This window comes from Xenopus tropicalis, chromosome 8, assembly GCF_000004195.4.
Source record: "Xenopus tropicalis strain Nigerian chromosome 8, UCB_Xtro_10.0, whole genome shotgun sequence".
Classification (NCBI taxonomy): Eukaryota; Metazoa; Chordata; class Amphibia; order Anura; family Pipidae; genus Xenopus; species Xenopus tropicalis.
Genome location: NC_030684.2, coordinates 98,469,267 through 98,486,213, shown reverse-complemented (window position 1 = coordinate 98,486,213; position 16,947 = coordinate 98,469,267). Strand labels below are relative to the sequence as shown.

The 16,947-nt window shown below is 39.1% G+C and overlaps 2 protein-coding genes across 3 annotated transcripts; one reads left to right on the top strand and one right to left on the bottom strand.

Moving 5' to 3' along the window:
• Nucleotides 1-288: 288 nt before the first annotated feature.
• coa8 (cytochrome c oxidase assembly factor 8) lies at nucleotides 289-7,909 on the bottom strand. The gene is made up of 5 exons (XM_004917179.4): nucleotides 7,757-7,909; nucleotides 4,621-4,818; nucleotides 3,885-3,948; nucleotides 1,918-2,008; nucleotides 289-1,136 (listed from the first exon to the last, which is right to left on the bottom strand). Exons 1-5 carry the CDS (start codon nucleotides 7,862-7,864, stop codon nucleotides 1,031-1,033), a joined length of 567 nt encoding a protein of 188 aa, XP_004917236.2. The 5' UTR covers nucleotides 7,865-7,909; the 3' UTR covers nucleotides 289-1,030.
• Nucleotides 7,910-7,955: 46 nt separating this feature from the next.
• Nucleotides 7,956-16,267, top strand: bag5 (BAG cochaperone 5). Of its 2 annotated transcripts, XM_012967917.1 has the most exons (2): nucleotides 7,956-8,109; nucleotides 14,577-16,267. In XM_012967917.1, the coding sequence occupies exon 2, from the start codon at nucleotides 14,611-14,613 to the stop codon at nucleotides 15,961-15,963; it is 1,353 nt and encodes a 450-aa protein (XP_012823371.1). In that variant the 5' UTR covers nucleotides 7,956-8,109; nucleotides 14,577-14,610; the 3' UTR covers nucleotides 15,964-16,267. The 2 variants fall into 2 exon arrangements, with proteins under 2 accessions (XP_012823371.1, NP_001124516.1); NM_001131044.1 differs by lacking the exon at nucleotides 7,956-8,109 and having other exon boundaries at nucleotides 14,577-16,265.
• The last annotated feature ends 680 nt before the right edge of the window (nucleotides 16,268-16,947 follow it).

Below are 16,947 nucleotides of genomic sequence, written 5' to 3'. Positions count from 1 at the left end.
AAAGGAATGGAGGAAAAACACTACTTATGACTGGAATGCAACATAGTTGTTTATTTTTCATGCATATAGGGCCCCTGTTCTTATAAAGCAAAAGCAAGTATTTGAAATGGACATCAACACAGTCTTTGCTATTCCAGATCAACCCTGTAGGATTTATAAAAACAAGATTTTATATGTATTGCTTTGTACATGGATAGAGAACCCGCTGAACAATCATGTGTAGAGAGTAGCAGTCACTGAACTAGGGTTCTTAGTGTTGTGTGGTTGCATGATAAGTATTAGGTCCACTGTAATTTCCCTCTTTATTAATGATTTGGAAAAGAGAATTGAAAAAAACGCATCTGTGTTTACAAAACTATGTATAACATTCCATGCCATTCTGGCTAAGTTCAGAGTGGCTTCAGAGCTACTCAGAGTGGTAGTTATTTGGTTTACTATTCTTTAGGACAGGGCTCCCCAACCTTTCTTACTCGTGAGCCACAGTTAAAAGTAAAAAGACTTGGGGAGCAACACAAGCATCATAAAAGTTCATGGAGGTGCCAAATAAGGGCTAAGATTGCCTATTAGGTAGCCTCTATGCATACTATCAGCTTACAGGGGGCTTTATTTGGCAGTAAATCTTGTTTTTATTCAACCAAACCTTGCCCCCAAGTCAGGAATTCAAAAATAACTACCTGGTTAGGGGGCAGTGAGAGCAACATCCAAGGGGTTGGGGAGCAACATGTTGGGGATCACTGCTGTAGGACATAAAGGTGCTGCTTTCTTTTACAAACTCAAGATAAAGCATCAACAGGCCAAAATCTTAACCTTATTTTAAGAAAATATAATGCAGTGACACATTATTATACCTTTAATCAAACAGGCCTTTACACTCTTAACATTATTACTCAATTTAATATAATTTACCGACAAATGTCTCAGAATCTGATCAGTTTGCAGAAACAGCAGCAGCTCCAAAGACATACAACATGGGATGCCTAAGATAAACAGTTCATATTGTTTTTATTTATCCTGGTTAAAATAATTGGTTTCACGTTTCAGTCCCTCTCTCTTTTTTCGACAGTTTCTTCCAAAATCTCTGAAGTGCAACCTGGCCCATCAGAAAGGTTATTCTAAAGTTCCTCCCATACCATTCTCTGAAATATACAGGAAACAAGAGAAAAAAAAAATATTTTATACATGAAAAGCTAATTATACTTAATCTTCAGGTTTGTTGGGACTAATTTTTTAAACTACTTTTATTTACCTGCTAGTATGCATGTTCCGACTTACCTAATACAGTGGACATATTTTTCAAATGTTAATTTTGAAAACTGCAGGACATATAATAGTCTGTTTTTAAATATCTGACCACTTACAGGCAGATAGTTTACAATTAGTTTACAAATAAATCAAGTAGGTGGGCAGATTATTTTGCTCTCATTGCTCAGTCCCAAGGCTAATTGGCTGATTCACTAACAAACAAGTGAAGCCCCATGTTGTTTGGGGCAGTCAGTGTTGCCATAAAAAAGCTAAAGTGGGTTATCTATAAGGCTGGTATTCCTTTATATTTAATCAAAATGTTTTTTTCTATAAACTTGCACGTGGTCATACTAACTGGGGAGAAGTTTATAGAATTTAGGACCAAACTGGCTGATTGAATTTAATCAGTTATATAAAGTGCACTTTATGACAATTTCGTTTTTTTTTTTTTTTTATGAATTCTTATTAAGCTGCAATTACTATCATGTATCTACATAAGAGGGAATGTTATAAGTTCCAGCCCCCAACCTGCAAGTATCACAACATACAGTACTTGCGCTTCAGTTAATCTGTGGATTCTGTAAATGCTAAAACAGAGGATCACATTTAAACAAGTGCTATGTAGAGCATTGCTTTAGCCACGGCAAGGTTCATATAGTGGAGTGAAGGTTATACCTGTTGTAGCATGCATGCTTTTCAAGATTTTCACTAAGAAACGCCCTATAGAATTCAGCCATTTCCTCTGCATTCAATGTTCTTTTCCTTCCTGTAAACAATGACAAGATTTTATTAAAATAAGTCATTATAAAATAATCAACAAAGGGGCGGTTCACCATTAAGTTAACTTTTAGTATGTCCAATTCTAAGTAACTTTTCAATTGGTTTTCATTATTATTTTTTTTTTTTATGCAGCCAAAAAACTATTGCTCTGATGCTACAGTTTAATTATTATTGTTACTTTTTAATACCTATTTTCCTGTTCAAGTTCTCTCCTATTCATATACCAGTCTTTTATTGAAACCGCACCCTGGTTAATAAAAACTGCAATAATTAAAAATCTACAATTAATAACAAATGAAGACCAATTGCAAATTGTCTTAGAATATTACCCTATATACTAAAAGTTAACTTAAAGGTGGACAACTCCTTTAATAAACCAGCCATGAAAAACCTTTAACACTTAGGGGCAGATTTATCAAAATGTGAGATTTGAGCTCACCACAGAAAAATTCACCCACTTTCTAGAAGATCCTGAACCCAACTGTCTGGCAACCCGACTGTAGCTTCTCAATTTGTCAAAAGGACTACGTCATAAACAAGGAGGATTCAGCTTGCCATTTGCTTCAAAGAGTTATGATGCAGTTCAAATAAATTGGAAACTACTTTTGTGTATCTGCAAAAACCACCACCTCCTCTTTATATAGAGCAATAAGCAAGCAGTTCCAATTAGAATGCTAGTTTTCTTAAACACTTCCATGTCAAGTTGATGATACTATAGAGCAGGGTTGATATTTCTAGTACAGGTAACACTGCATAAAACCTACAGTTTACATTTTCACCAACTACCTATACCACAGGTTCTAATCCCAGGTCCTCCTCCTGATCTAATAAACATAGCTACCCAACCAAAGGGTGTTGCCCATCTCTACAAACAGTGCAGCAGTATCCTCTGTTTCATTATACAACACACTCCCACAAAGTGATGTGATAATTATTATGTGTTATAATTTAGTGCTACCACTGGTAGTGGTGACCATTAACTAGTTTTCTAGATCAATAATAGTGGCTGGAAACAATAGAGGGTTCCAGTTAGTGCTAAAACATTTAATAATCATCAATGTCAGCCCATTTCTGATGCTTGACTAGCACAAGAGTTTGTGGTCCATCTGAGATATATTTTTAGGTATTCTGGAACCATGTCACTGTCATTAGCTTTGCTAATTTGTCTGGTACAGTTTGTATGACGGTTGCATATTGCCAGATTGAGAACAGACTGCCAAAACTTGTGATTGTAATGATGTTTATACTGCAGTTCTCCTTGGGGATCACTTTATCCCTTAATCCCTCAGTAAACATATGTAAAAACCCTGGGACTTGCCAGTCTTCTACAAAATATGTAATTCACAATTAAAAGTAATCTGGACACTCAATATCACTGTTATCAATAAAAAGTAAAGAGAAGGACAAGCACAAGAAAAGCTCACAAAGCTTTTTGTCTTATTAATTTAACCTCTGCAAACCTTCTCTATGAAAATTAAAAAGGAAAAACAGTAGCTGCCAACCCCATGCAGAGATGGGATAAGCATACAAACTCCTTGCACTAATCAAGCTGTAATTGAACCTCGTGCTACCCAATAAACCATCATACTTCTCATTATTAGATATTTTTATTTATGGATGTCATAATGTTTGCTTTCTACTTCCCCTACTTTAGTTATATACTTATGATTAAATAAAGTTTATAACATGGGGAGTCAATGGGAAAACTTACATGAGATTTCCTGTAAGGGGTTTTCACAATTGTGCCCCATTAGTTATCTGTCTGATTACTTTATATCTGTGATAGCTTCCCTCATTTTACTTTCTTTTGCACATGGGTTGCACTTGCTCAATAATTTAGGGAAAGCAATATTATATCTTACCCTCTTCATCTCTTTCACTCAATCCCAAAGCTTTTAGTTTCACCTTAATATATTCTTCTTTTTCCTGAAAGACGAATTAAAAAATAATCACATTAAATCTATCATTTTGCAATCATTCAGACGTGCTGGGAGCAAAACAGATAACAAGATTACTTTATGCAAACATATTTACATTTTATCATGCCTCTTAAATCAACATAACCTGAGGCATAAGCAAAAAAAAAAAATATATATATTTTTACTGCATTAGAAATTTAATGTTTTAGAATGAAAGGGTTTATAAAATTACAACAGTGACAGTCCTTAATATAAGGAATGCTTTATATAAGCCATATTTTATTAGGGATGCACTGAATCCAGGATTTGGCCAAGATTCTGCCTTTTCCAGCAGGATTCGCCCGAATCCACATTCCTGGCCGAACCAAATGCTTAAAATCACGTGACTTTTGTCACATAAACATGGTTGAAAATTTTTTGGCACATGCCATGTGCTAATGTATTTATATATTGTGCTTGTGTTTTACCTTAATATTTGTATAAAATTGTCTCTGAACAGTGGCCAAATGTTTTGAAAATTATGTAAGCGTGGAGAATTTGTAGCTAATTCTACATGCAAAATGTCGATTTATAAAACATAAAACATATAAAACACTGTTCAAACACTGTTCAAAGAATAGATAAAGTAATACACTGTGTGGAATACATCCAAAACAATTTAGAGAAGTTAAAAGTTTACCTTTATAAAGCTTAGGTTCTGATTTGCCCAAAACCTTTGGTTCCATTCCTGTGTTTCATGCCTCAGTTTCCTAAGTTTTCTCTCAAGCACAGTTTCATGCTTTGGAATAAAATAACATATGGGTCTCAGGTTGGAATTTCTGTCAGGAGGCCCAATCCAGTCATACTGTGAATCAGCAGGGGGACAAAAATTCACATTCTAAAGTAAAAAATAGAAATGTATTGAATTATAATGAAAATGTGTTTTCATTCAATATATAAATAACTAAATAGCATTATGGCACATGCAACATGGGTGTTTTCTATGTCCAGGGCTGTGCAAGGGAAATAAAGTAAAGATAATAAGAATCCCATGCTACTGTGTTTCTCAAAAAAAGAGATTCACCAGCCTGAGGTCCATGGTTATCAATTCGATTCACTGGCAGCTACCTAACATATTGGCCAGTGAAATTGCCTTTTGTTGGCCTCAAAAATAATATATGGGTTGGGTTTCAAATATACAAACGAATATAGATACTTTGAAATAGAATAAATAACAAACTGAAATAGTTAAATACCCAATGAAATATCATTGTGTCCAGGTATTGATATTCATACAACTCTTTATTAGGCTAATGATATACATGGAAATATGATTTCTTTGCTGGAATAATTTGGGCACTTGGCATGAAAAATACAAAGGTGGCCACATATGTGTCTGGCTCATGGGATGATTGGTTGGCATACCTTAAGGGACGGTACATGTATAACCAGCTTTTTCATGGGAAACTGCTTTTATAAGGGTGACATATCAGTATTTTCAATGATTTGACATAGTTTAAACAATTTTTTTCCAAGCATAGGCCCTAGCTTTGCCTCTAAGCTCCTGGAAATTTTAGAGAGTTTTAAAATTTACCAACTATTGCAAGTACTTCAGTAATAATATGGGTAGAATTCAGATCTAAGCTGTTTAACTGATTGTTACGGAAGAGGGTTGTTTAAACCACAATCTAATAATTTCAGTTAGAAGAATTGAGGCAGAAATTGCAAGTGGCCCAATGACCCACTTTGGACAATGTGTCTTTCAATTATTTTCAGATGTTGGCAACTTTTATATTACAAAAATAACTGCATGTGCATATTAATTGCATTTAATGTGCCTATACACATTAGGGAGATGTGTCAAGATGGGCAGGAGTTTTTGACACCTTGTGTCTGATGCCCTGATCTTACTATTATTAGCGGGTTATTAATGGGCATCTTGGCCTAGGGGTACAATACAGTACAAAATACAGCACTGAGGGCAAACGTGGACCCCAAACTAATATTTTGTGCCTAATAAATGACAATTTGAATTAGCAATCAAGTATACTTCATTGGAAACTGTTCCACACTTAAAATAATTTTTAAATGCATTTGCCCTTGAAAGTAGTAGTAGTCAGTCCCTTCCCTATATTATCTGCACAGCTGGTTCTATTAATATAATGTAACTGAAGGCAGCTGACTAAAGGTCCCCATACACGCTGAGATCCGCTCTCTTGGCGACCTATGGGTGGGTGATATCGGGGAGCGTGTAGTTAAAAAAAAAAATAATAATTCGATTGTTTGGCCCCAGGGCCAAATTATACTACCAAATTATACTGGTGGCAAGGGGCAGTCGGTTCGGGGACTGCATCAACGAGCCAATGCGGTCCCCGATCCGACGGAATTTTCTAACCTGGCCGATCGAGATATGGCCAATTTCAGGCCAGATATTGGTCGGCCAGGCCCCTCGTTTCTGCCCCTACACAGGCAGATAAGCTGCCGAATCGGTCCAAGGGACCGATATCAGCAGCTACAATCTGCCCGTGTATGGGGTCCTTAACAGACCTTATCTTAAAAGAACTATTCACTGGGAAATTGGGAAAAAATCCTGTGGCCAAGACCTAATCCCTGCAGGGCGCTCCCGCAAACCGCCGGTCTTCCTCCCCCAATGTGCAGTGGTGGGGGCCTATTGGGGGGTACAGAGGCCCCTGAGGCAGTAGCCCCAGTGGGCCCTGCACCCCCCAGTCCGATCCTGACCTGATACACGGGAAGATTTGCTCATTTGGCGAGGTCGCAGAGCGAGCAGATCTTCTCCTGATATGCCCACCTAAAGTTGGACGATACTGGGGTAATTTGATCAACGAGCTGATGCAATCTCCGATCCGACAGAAAATCAAACCGGCCAGATCCCAGTCGGGTAGGCCTGTTGGGGGTGCCCATACACAGCAGATAAGATGCTGAATTGCCAGTTAAAATCGGCCCATGTATTGTCCACCTTAAGACTGATCCCTTAAGGGGAGGACATTTCTTGGTACCTTAATGCACATAATATCTTTATGTTCTATATATACTGATAATGGATGAGTGCAGAGGATCTATTATTGCTGTCTGTATGAATTTTGTGGTCACAGCCTTATTGCACCTACACTTAATGGTTTAAAATGTAATGGTGAGCACAACTTTCTCTTGTTTGCTATACTTGTGCTACATTGTTTACAGCAGGGGTCCCCAACCTTTCCTACTCATGAGGCACAGTCAAATGTAAAAAGACTTGGGGAGCAACACAAGCATTACAAAAGTTCATGGAGGAGCCAAATAAGGGCTAAGATTGGCTGTTAGGTAGCCTCTATGCACACTACCAGCTCACAGGGGGCTTTGTTTGGTAGTAAATCTTGTTTTAATTCAAAACTTGCCCCCAAGTTCAAAAATAACTACCTGGTTTGAGGGCACCATCCAAGGGGTTAGTAAGCAACATGTTGCCCCCCAGCCACTGGTTGGGGATCACTGGCTTACAGTCAGGTCACAAGCGTTTTTGAGAATGCTACTACTCTACTATGTTGTTCATCTCAACTTTCAGTATTCTCATGGGGAACAAATTGAGCTGAGTAATTGTACCATGTAGTTAGCCCATTTGGGCACTGTGGTTTTAGTTTCTAACTGACACGGACATTGCGCATAAGAACATCCGACCTGTGCCCTGTGCCCTTCAGCTGTACAGTACCTCTCGGGTTTGCCATACTGCATAGTCGTTCCACGCACGCTATAATGAAGTCGACAAGCCTAGTAGCACATAGAGCTGGCAGAACACAAGCGGGCATATGACTGGCAGCGAATAGGGAAAGCATTAGTGTCACCTTGACTTGTGCCGGCGCAGATCGTGCTGCCTCAGTGTGCTTGTACCTGTGGAACAGAAGCCTAAGCGGCGGGGGACGGACTGCCATACGAACATGACCGACAGCCATCTTCCCCTACCCCAATGGCGCCTGTCAGGGAGCACAACGTGCACATTTACGGCGGAACGTCACACCGAGCGTCGCTAAGGCAACCAGCGAGGAGGAGCTTACACTCCGTTGCGGGTTTTCGTAATTTTTTTAATTCGCATTTCTTACCCATACTGGGGTCTGGGGTGCTTCTTGGGTGCTAGTAGGGTAGGGTGGGGAGTAGGAAATAGAAATGACGGAGCAGGCGGGCCGCGCTCAAGTATGAGGTGAGTGTGGATGTACAGAGGAACATGAGTGGAACGAAACACTCACACAGTTTGTATTATCTCTGTGACAGAGCCGGGACACACAGCCCGGGCAGGTGTTTCTGGGGGGGAAGCAATATGGCACTACACGTAGAATTCTATTCCGTGCGGGAGGGCCGGGTGTCTGTTCCACACGCAGAAAGTACGCGAATATCCCTCAGTGTGACACCGTGCCATCACGTCAGTGCTCAGTTGACAGGAAGATGTGCGCCTTTGGACCATAGTGGGTGGGGGCGGATTCCGGCTGGAACATGTACGAATAGCTGGGAATGGAAATGCTGTGTGCGGCGGGACAGTGAGAGATGTGCTACTGGCAGGCAGGATGGGCTTATGTGGGAATCATTACTGTGGTATAATTACTATGGGACAGCTGCTCACTGTTGCTTCCCGGCAGCATTACGGGCCCTTTATCTATAGAGAGGCAGGAGGCAAATTGCAGATGTTAGGGGCTTCAGTTTGCCATGGGTTACCGTCTGGCCTAGGACTTCTACTAAGGGCAGTTGTTTCCCAGTTGCTGCTCTGTGCATCAGCTCAGTGTACATGAGGGAGCCATGCTGTGCCCTGATACAGTGCTATGGAGCAGCATTAGTGCTAAGTTGCCACATATATTAGCAGTGCCCATTGCACCATTTTTTGCTCTCTTTGTATAGCATTCATATCTCTAGCTGGAGTGATTGGAGTGAGTGCTTGGGTATTCTTCACAGCTGTTATTAGGTGTAAAGAGTAATAGTTTAAGCTACTTCTACTACAGGGCTGGATGTGACCCAGACTTCTGAGAGCTACTGACCTCTTTGGATAAAAATCACCAATTTCTTATAACTTACAATAATATTTGGACAGCACTGATGTATGCTGAGGCCATCTTAAAGGAAAACTATACCCCCAGAATGAATACTTAACCAACAGATAGTTTATATTATGTTAAGTGACCTATTAAAGGTTGGGGGTGCCAAAATGTTAGGCACCCCCAAGTGACTTAAATCACTTACCTTTTACCCGGGGCTGGTGCCCCTGTATGGAGAGAACAGCACCAGCCCCGGGTTGCAGCGAGCGCTTCCTTCTTCGCTGCACGCGTACGCGCAGTAGAGTGAAAAGCCAAACTTTGAACAGAGAAGTCGGCGTTTCACTCTACTGCGCATGCGCCTGTCCCGGACAATAAGCAGCAGCGCGAATAGGGAAGAAGGAAGCGCTCGATACAGGTACCCCGGGCTGGTGCGGTTTTCTCCTAACAGGGGCACCAGCCCAAGGTACAAGGTAAGCGATTAAAGTCACTTGGAGATGCCTAACATTTTGGCACCCCCAAGTGACTTAGACTTTCCTTGTCCTTTATGAATCTCGCCATACTAGAATATATATATCGGTAAATATTGCCCTTTTAAATCCTTTCCCTTGATCCACAATTTAGTGATGGGCTGTGTGCTCCCTCAGAGATCACATGACCAGAAATAATGCAGCTCTAACTGTAACAGGAAGTAGTGTGGGAGCAAAAGACAGAACTCGGCCCATTAATTGGCTGATGGGGCCTAGCATGTATGTGTGCCTTGGCTTGTTTGTGTGCACTGTGAATCCTATGAGCCCTTAAAGCTTCTTAAAATGGCAATTTTCTATTTCCGAGTACCTAATAGCACATACTCCTAAAAAGTATATTTTTATGAAAATGGTTTATTTGGATGAAGCAGGGTTTTACATATAAGCTCATTTATGCAATATATTTTTATAGAGACCTACATCGGAGGTTTGCATTTATATCTATGTGTAGGAAAAAGTCTTTTTGTAGAAGAAACACTGCAACATTTCGGCATTTCGGGGAGATTAGTCGCCCGTGACAAGGGAGATTTGTCACGCGGCGACTAATCTCCCTGTGTGCCACAGCCCTAACAGTTCACAATATATTTTCTATTGGATACTGGTCTAAGTAAACACTGAAAATGTATCAAAATCCATTAGACATTGGATTACTCAAGTAATTACATAGGAAAAAAATTATGCTCATGTTCCAGTAACACAAGGATTAAAGACATAACTGGCATGACAGAACATGCAGCAAAATGTTCAAGTAATAACTAGACAAATCAAGCGCAGCACATTAATCCTTAATAGATGCTCTTAAATTCTTGAAAATTGTTGCATACCTTAATGAAATAAAGTACATCATTCAAAGTTTAACTGTAGTGATAATAATTAAAATAGGTTGTTTATCATGAGGGACCTCTGAAGCGCATAATATTCTCCTATCTGCTTACTATTTTTTTTAAAGTGTAGGTTACCAATATACATGTAGGCAGTGGTACACAGGGCTTTTTGTTGAAAGTGCAGTTTCTCATTTATAGGCTACAAAATGCCCAAAGATACTATCACATACTATAGATTAACTTTGCAATTGGTCAGATTATGCCAGTGTAATCACTTAGTTGATGGACAATTCTTACAGCCAGATTTGTGAGTAACAACTACACTGGCAGGGTCAGAGCTGTTAGAAGGTTAGTCTGTTTACCTGTGTTTAGTTGCTCATGAGAAATTACCCCATGGGTAATTAGTCTCTTATGGTCCTTCACTGATTATTTTCTTTCAGGGTTACTTTGTTTATATTTTTATATTCACAGAGCCTGTAAAATATATATTTTAAATGGAGCCTAGTGACATTATCAGTTATAATTGCTTAGAGTTTCAGATTAATAATGGGTGCACAACTTGAATGCACTTTGCCAGTGCAGGTGCAAATGAGTGTCCATGTTGGTAAATCATGTGTAAATTGCATCCATGGTTTTCTGACAGTATGTGCAGGAATTACCTCATTTCTTTTGCAAAGATTTTCAGAGCACTAGAAAATGCATTGGGGTGTTGACCTGACACTCAGAGGGAGCCCTGGAAGAAACTCCTCAAAGCATATGTTTAGTCCAGGGCCCTCTTATGTTTGTTTCTCCTGTATTTGCAGTTGCACCTTATTCAGCACTGTGCAATTAACTGAAGGTTTGGCACAAGAATAGAGGAGCGTATATATATATATATATATATATATATATATATATATATATATATATATATATATACAGCAGGAAAATTAAGTATTGTAATATGTCAACATTTTTCTCAGTAAATATATTTCTAATGGGGCTATTGACATAAAAATTTACACCGGATGTCAGTAACAACCCAAATAATTCACACATACAAAGAAATCAAAACAAATAAGTCCATAAATTAAGTTGTGTGGTAAAGTGGAATGACTCAGGGAGTAAGTATTGAACATGCTTATTGAAATGTATTTAATACTTAGTAGAAAAGCCTTTGTTGGTAATGACCGCCTCAATGGGCCCCCTGCACTAGTCACATGCATTGCTCAGGTCCTTTCTTCCACACACACTTCAAATCTTTAAGTTCAGGGTGCCTCTTCTATGAACTCTGATCTTCAGTTCTTTCTATAGATTTTCAGTTGGATTCAAGTTGGGTGATTGACTGGGCCATACTAGCAGATTTATATTCTTTCTCCGAAACCAAATGAGAGTTTCCTTGGCTGTGTGATTGGGCTTATTGTCTTGCTTAAATTTCCACCCTCGTTTTATTCTCAGAATCCTGGTAGATGGCAGCAAATGCTTGTCAAGAATGCCCCGGTACATTTATCCATTCATCTATCAATTTAATGAAGTCTGCCAGTACCATATGCTGAAAAACAGCCTCACACCATGATGTTCCCACCTCCAAACTTCACTGTTGGTATGGGGTGATGTGCAGTGCCATTTCTCCTCCAACATGTTTGTGCAAAGACATCCAAAGAGTTCAATTTTGGTCTTAACTGACCAGGCTATATTCTCCCAGAATTTTATTGGCTTTTCCAAATGTTGTGCAGCAAACTTTAAATGAGCTTGTGCGCTGAGGCCATGTCGGTTGAGTGCATGACTTATTGTTTTCTTTGAAACAACTGTTCATGTTAATTAAAGGTGTTTCTGGAACTCTCCGCGAGTGATCCTTGGCTCTTAGACAACTCTTCTGGTTAATCTTTTGACTCCTATATCAGAAATCTTTTGAGGAGCACTTGGTTGTGGCTGGTTTTAGGGTGAAATTATTTTTTTGGGAGGGCTTATGCACCATTATAGTACATTTTCAGGTGAGAATTTACTCTAGTCCCAGTTTATCTGTCAGCAGAGAAACCACTGGTTCTCTACCACCAAAATATGTGTGCGATCTCCTCGCTGCATGCATGGGCAACTACATTTTTGTGGGTGTTTTCAAACCAAAATGCATCCAATATGCACAGTTACAAACAGCTTTCAGCTGCATGTGAACTTCAGGTTGAATTGTGTTCTTTAACCTGTGAGTCACATTCAAATGTCAAAAAGAATTAGGGAACATCCCTCTAGTAATAAGTTCTGCTTTGGATATTCTTTCTTCCTGCTCTGACTCTCAAAGCTGGGGTTACTGAAGGCTCCATCTGTTTCGCTTTAGAAAATGGAAGATAGTAAAAGTGTGTGCTCATCTGTGGCACCTAGAGTGGCTAATGGTATAAACCAGTGCTGTCCAATTTGTGGCCCGCAACCCCCCTCTGTGTGGCCCCCCCACCTGTCTGGCTGCTTTGATGGCTTACCTTTGTGTAAGATTTAAATAGTATCAGTACTGGGATTAACTGGCCCCCTGCATGGTTCTCACCTGAGATTCAGGCTGTAATCCCCCTGTATTGTTTAAACATGTAATCCCCTGTGTTTTTCACTCCTTTTAGTTTCTGCATTGTTCACCCCCTGCAGTGTTCACACCTCAGGCTCAGGCTGTAATCATCCACATTGTTCCCCTGTTCACACCTCAGACATTGTATGTAGTGCCTGGACTATGCTGCTTGTGTATATGGCACACAGACAGCATAGGGTAGGCAAAGTATGGCTCATAGGCAGTATAGGGCAGGGAGGGTATGGAACACAGAGGCAGCATAGGGTAGGCATAGTATGGCACATAGGCAGTATAGGGCAGGCAGAGTATGGCACACACAGACAGCATAAGGGAGGCAGAGTGCTGCCTGTGTATGCCATATGAATAAACAACAAAAAATTTAAATGGAATAAAAACCACAACATTTATTGGCTTAAATAAATACAACAAAAACTAACATATAAATCATACCAAAAAGGACAGGGGTATCCCAGTGCCTAATGCTACCCACTCTCCTAACGCGTTTCGCACCGTGTGGCGCTTCATCAGAGGAGGTCTGTGTATGCCATACTCTGCCTGCCCTATGCTGCCTGTGAGAGGTGAACCTGGCAGGGGTTTGTTCTGGGAGTTTGTTAGTAGTTGGAAACAGCCATTAAATGGTCCCTAAGGTGTGTAATTATGTTGCTGGGGGTTGCTGTGCTATCCACAGGGGAGGAGGAGGCATATGGATTTAAGGGTGTGTCTTAATATGACATAATATAATTCTTTCACATATGAATAACTGTTGATATCCCCGCAGTGAGGACCAAGCATTTGGGTTTTTGGTGCACTACCACCATTGTGATAAAATGGGTGTGGTTTGAAGTAGGTGTGGTTCAAAAAAAGGGGAGTGGCCAAAACTGGCTTCCATTAGCGGCCCTCCACCGTGTATGCTAAAGAAATTCCGGCCCTCGGCACCGCAGAAGTTGGACAGCACTGGTATAAACTTTGACTAACTAGCATTATCTTCCCTTTATGTTTCACACCAGATTCACTGGTGTGCTGTGTGCACTGGCCTCAAAATTTGTGTGAGCATGGAAAAGTGTAAGAGGGCATCATGGCCAGTACTTTCTGCTAAACGGGATTCAGTTTTCTACTTAATTTAGCTACATAGTTTCATACTTAAGTTCTATGCAGGAATTTTTGGAGATAGAGGAGGAGAAAGAAAAGTATAACTAGAACATTATTTTATTAAAAACAGTTTAAGAAAAATCCTTCCAGTTTTTAAGTGAAGTGCGTGGGGCATAGGTTTCAATTATATATATATATATATATATATATATATAGCATGTTGCAAGAAGACAGGCACTCACGTATAAGTAGGTCCAAGGGAGCCTGGGTGCAGTCCCAAAATAATAGATGGAGTAGCTGTAGAGAGAGTCCGCACTCACAGGTCTTAAGAAAATATAGAAGTTTTATTCAAATCAACATTATTCAAATCAGTATATATATATATATATATATATATATATATATATATATATACAGTATATATACATGGATGAAGAGATGGTTGTAAGCTCTTTTGGGCAGGGCCCTCTTCACCTCTTGTATCGGTTATTGATTGCTTTATATGTTACTCTGTATGTCCAATGTATGTAACCCACTTATTGTACAGCGCTGCGGAATATGTTGGCGCTTTATAAATAAATGTAATGTAATGTAATGGTTAGACAATACCTGTTTTTTGTTTAAATAAACATGTCTTAGGAATGGCATCTTTACCTTTTTGTTTTTGGTTTTTTTTTTAGCACCAGTATCTTCTAAGAAATTGCTGTATTGAGTATGGATATGGGTAATCAACATGCTTCAGTCACAGCTCTTCAAGAAATACAGAAGAAGGTCAAAGAGATTGAACAACAAGTGGTGACATTTAGTGGTCTAAAGAGTGACCCAACTTATAAAAAGCTTGAAAAAGATTTAACTAAACAGTTATTTGAAATAGAATCTATTGAGACAGAGGGAAAAGGAAACATTCTACAAGCCCAAAAGAAAGCTACTGAAGAGACAGAAAGAGTTTTAAAGGAACTGGAGCAGAATGCAACCCATCCTTGCAGACTTGAGATCGAAAAGATCTTTAGTGAAACTCAGAGTTTGGTAGCGCTACATACTACACAATTTAGTGGGGAAGGTCAGAGAACAGATGAATTTGAGGAAGGAATTCAGAATATTTTGAAAAGACTTACTCAAGTAAAAACCGAGGGAAAGATCCCTCTAAGAAAAGCTAGGTACCGAACTTTAACTAAAGTTCTTGCCATTCAAGAAATTTTAGAAAGCTCTTCTAAACAACAAGTACTTTCTCTCCCTCTCTCTGCTGAGGCACATCCAACAGTTTCTAAAATTAACTCAATTATGTGTGATGTGAACAAAGCCAGATGCAGTCTCATAGCTCTTCTAGCTGGCGTCAATGACAATGAAACATACAGGCATTTATCTTGCACTCTTACTGGATTAATTGCAAACCTGGATGCTCTGGATGTTTCTGGCCACACAGACATAAGAGAGTATCGCAAAGAAGTTGTTAAGGAAATCAACAGTTTGCTGAAATATTTGGATTTAGAGGATGAAGCTGAGTTGGGAAGTGCTTATGACTTGGGCCAAAACCAGTCAATTGTAAAAATAGAAGAGATTCGCAAAGAAGCAGCAAAAATAAAGAACAGTCTTTTAGAAGTGCAGCAGCATATGTCTGACATCTATATGGGTACAAAGTCAGAGCTGCAGGGCCTCATAGCTAGCTTGGATGAAGTTAGTGTAGGGAGGAATCCTTGCATTCGTGAAGCTAGAAGACGAGCTGTAGTTGAGGTCCAAACTGTCATCACCTACATTGATCTAAAAGAAGCTCTCGAAAAGCGCCAGAGTTTACCAGAACACACAGTCTCAGAGCCTCCATGTTATATAGCTGTATGGACTGTCTTTGGACATTTATCTGAACTTCAAAAGGAAGTCCTCTTCTTTGATGGGAAGAGAGCTGATAAAAATTATATGAGATTAGAAGAATTTATTACTAAACAATTGCTGGCTCTTGATGCCATTGATTCACAGGATGGCCGTACAAAGGCTGCAAGAAAACAAGCTGTGAAGCTTGCAAATAATATCCTTGGATATCTTGATATGAAAACTGATGAATGGGAATACTAAAAAAAACACTGCTTTCGCTTTGCTTGCACTTTAAATATGGCTGTAAAGATGTCTCAGTTTCATCCTTGCATTATCATTGCAAGATAGGGTTTTTACTAAGCCAATTATCTGTCATAAAACAAAGCTTCAGTCAAAAGCTAGCCAGTTTTTGTTTTCATGTACCAATGGCGAAAAATTATAGAATGTTTAATGCTAAATATCCCAGTTTGACTTTATCAAGTGGAACAATAAGTGGCATATTTCTAGTTGTATCTCTCTTCTCATTTTTGTGCTGATTCTTAAATAAAAGTTCTGTCTTTTTTGATGGGGGTACAACATTGTCATTGTTATGTACACAAGTGAATAGTATGTACATTTTTAATTATATTGTTCAGTGTAAAAAGGCTGCTGCGTTTAAGGTATCTAATTACAAAATAGACATTGCAGCACATGCAGAATTAAAAGATGTAGTTCAGCTTGATTTCTGTTAATTCCTATGGGATTTTTAGAAGTGTGTTTATCAAATGATGAACTCTAACTTTTACCCAGTAATAAACAGAAATTAAGGGTGAATGTGGGTTTTCATGTATTAAGCTCTAAACTCATTTTTTAATAAATCAGCACCATTGTGTCATTATATATTTAGAGAATGTGCTTCACAAACCAAAATGTGCATCTCGTAATTCTGTACAGACAGCGAAAACATTCTTAAAGCATAGCACATGCTATTCAAAATGGGCAAAAAATTCAAATTGAATAAGGTTTTTTTTTAAAAAAAGATATACAAAAATTCACATTTTATCGCATTAAATCTTGCACAAGCTCTTGGCCAAAAAAATTAAAAGAATACAACATTAATTTCAAATATGATAATACAGGTATGGGATCTATTATCTAGAAACCTGTTATCCAGAAAGCTCCAAATTATCTCCCATAAACTTGAACATGATTTGCTTTTTCTCTGTACTAATTGTACAGACTGTACTTGATCGTAACTAAGATATA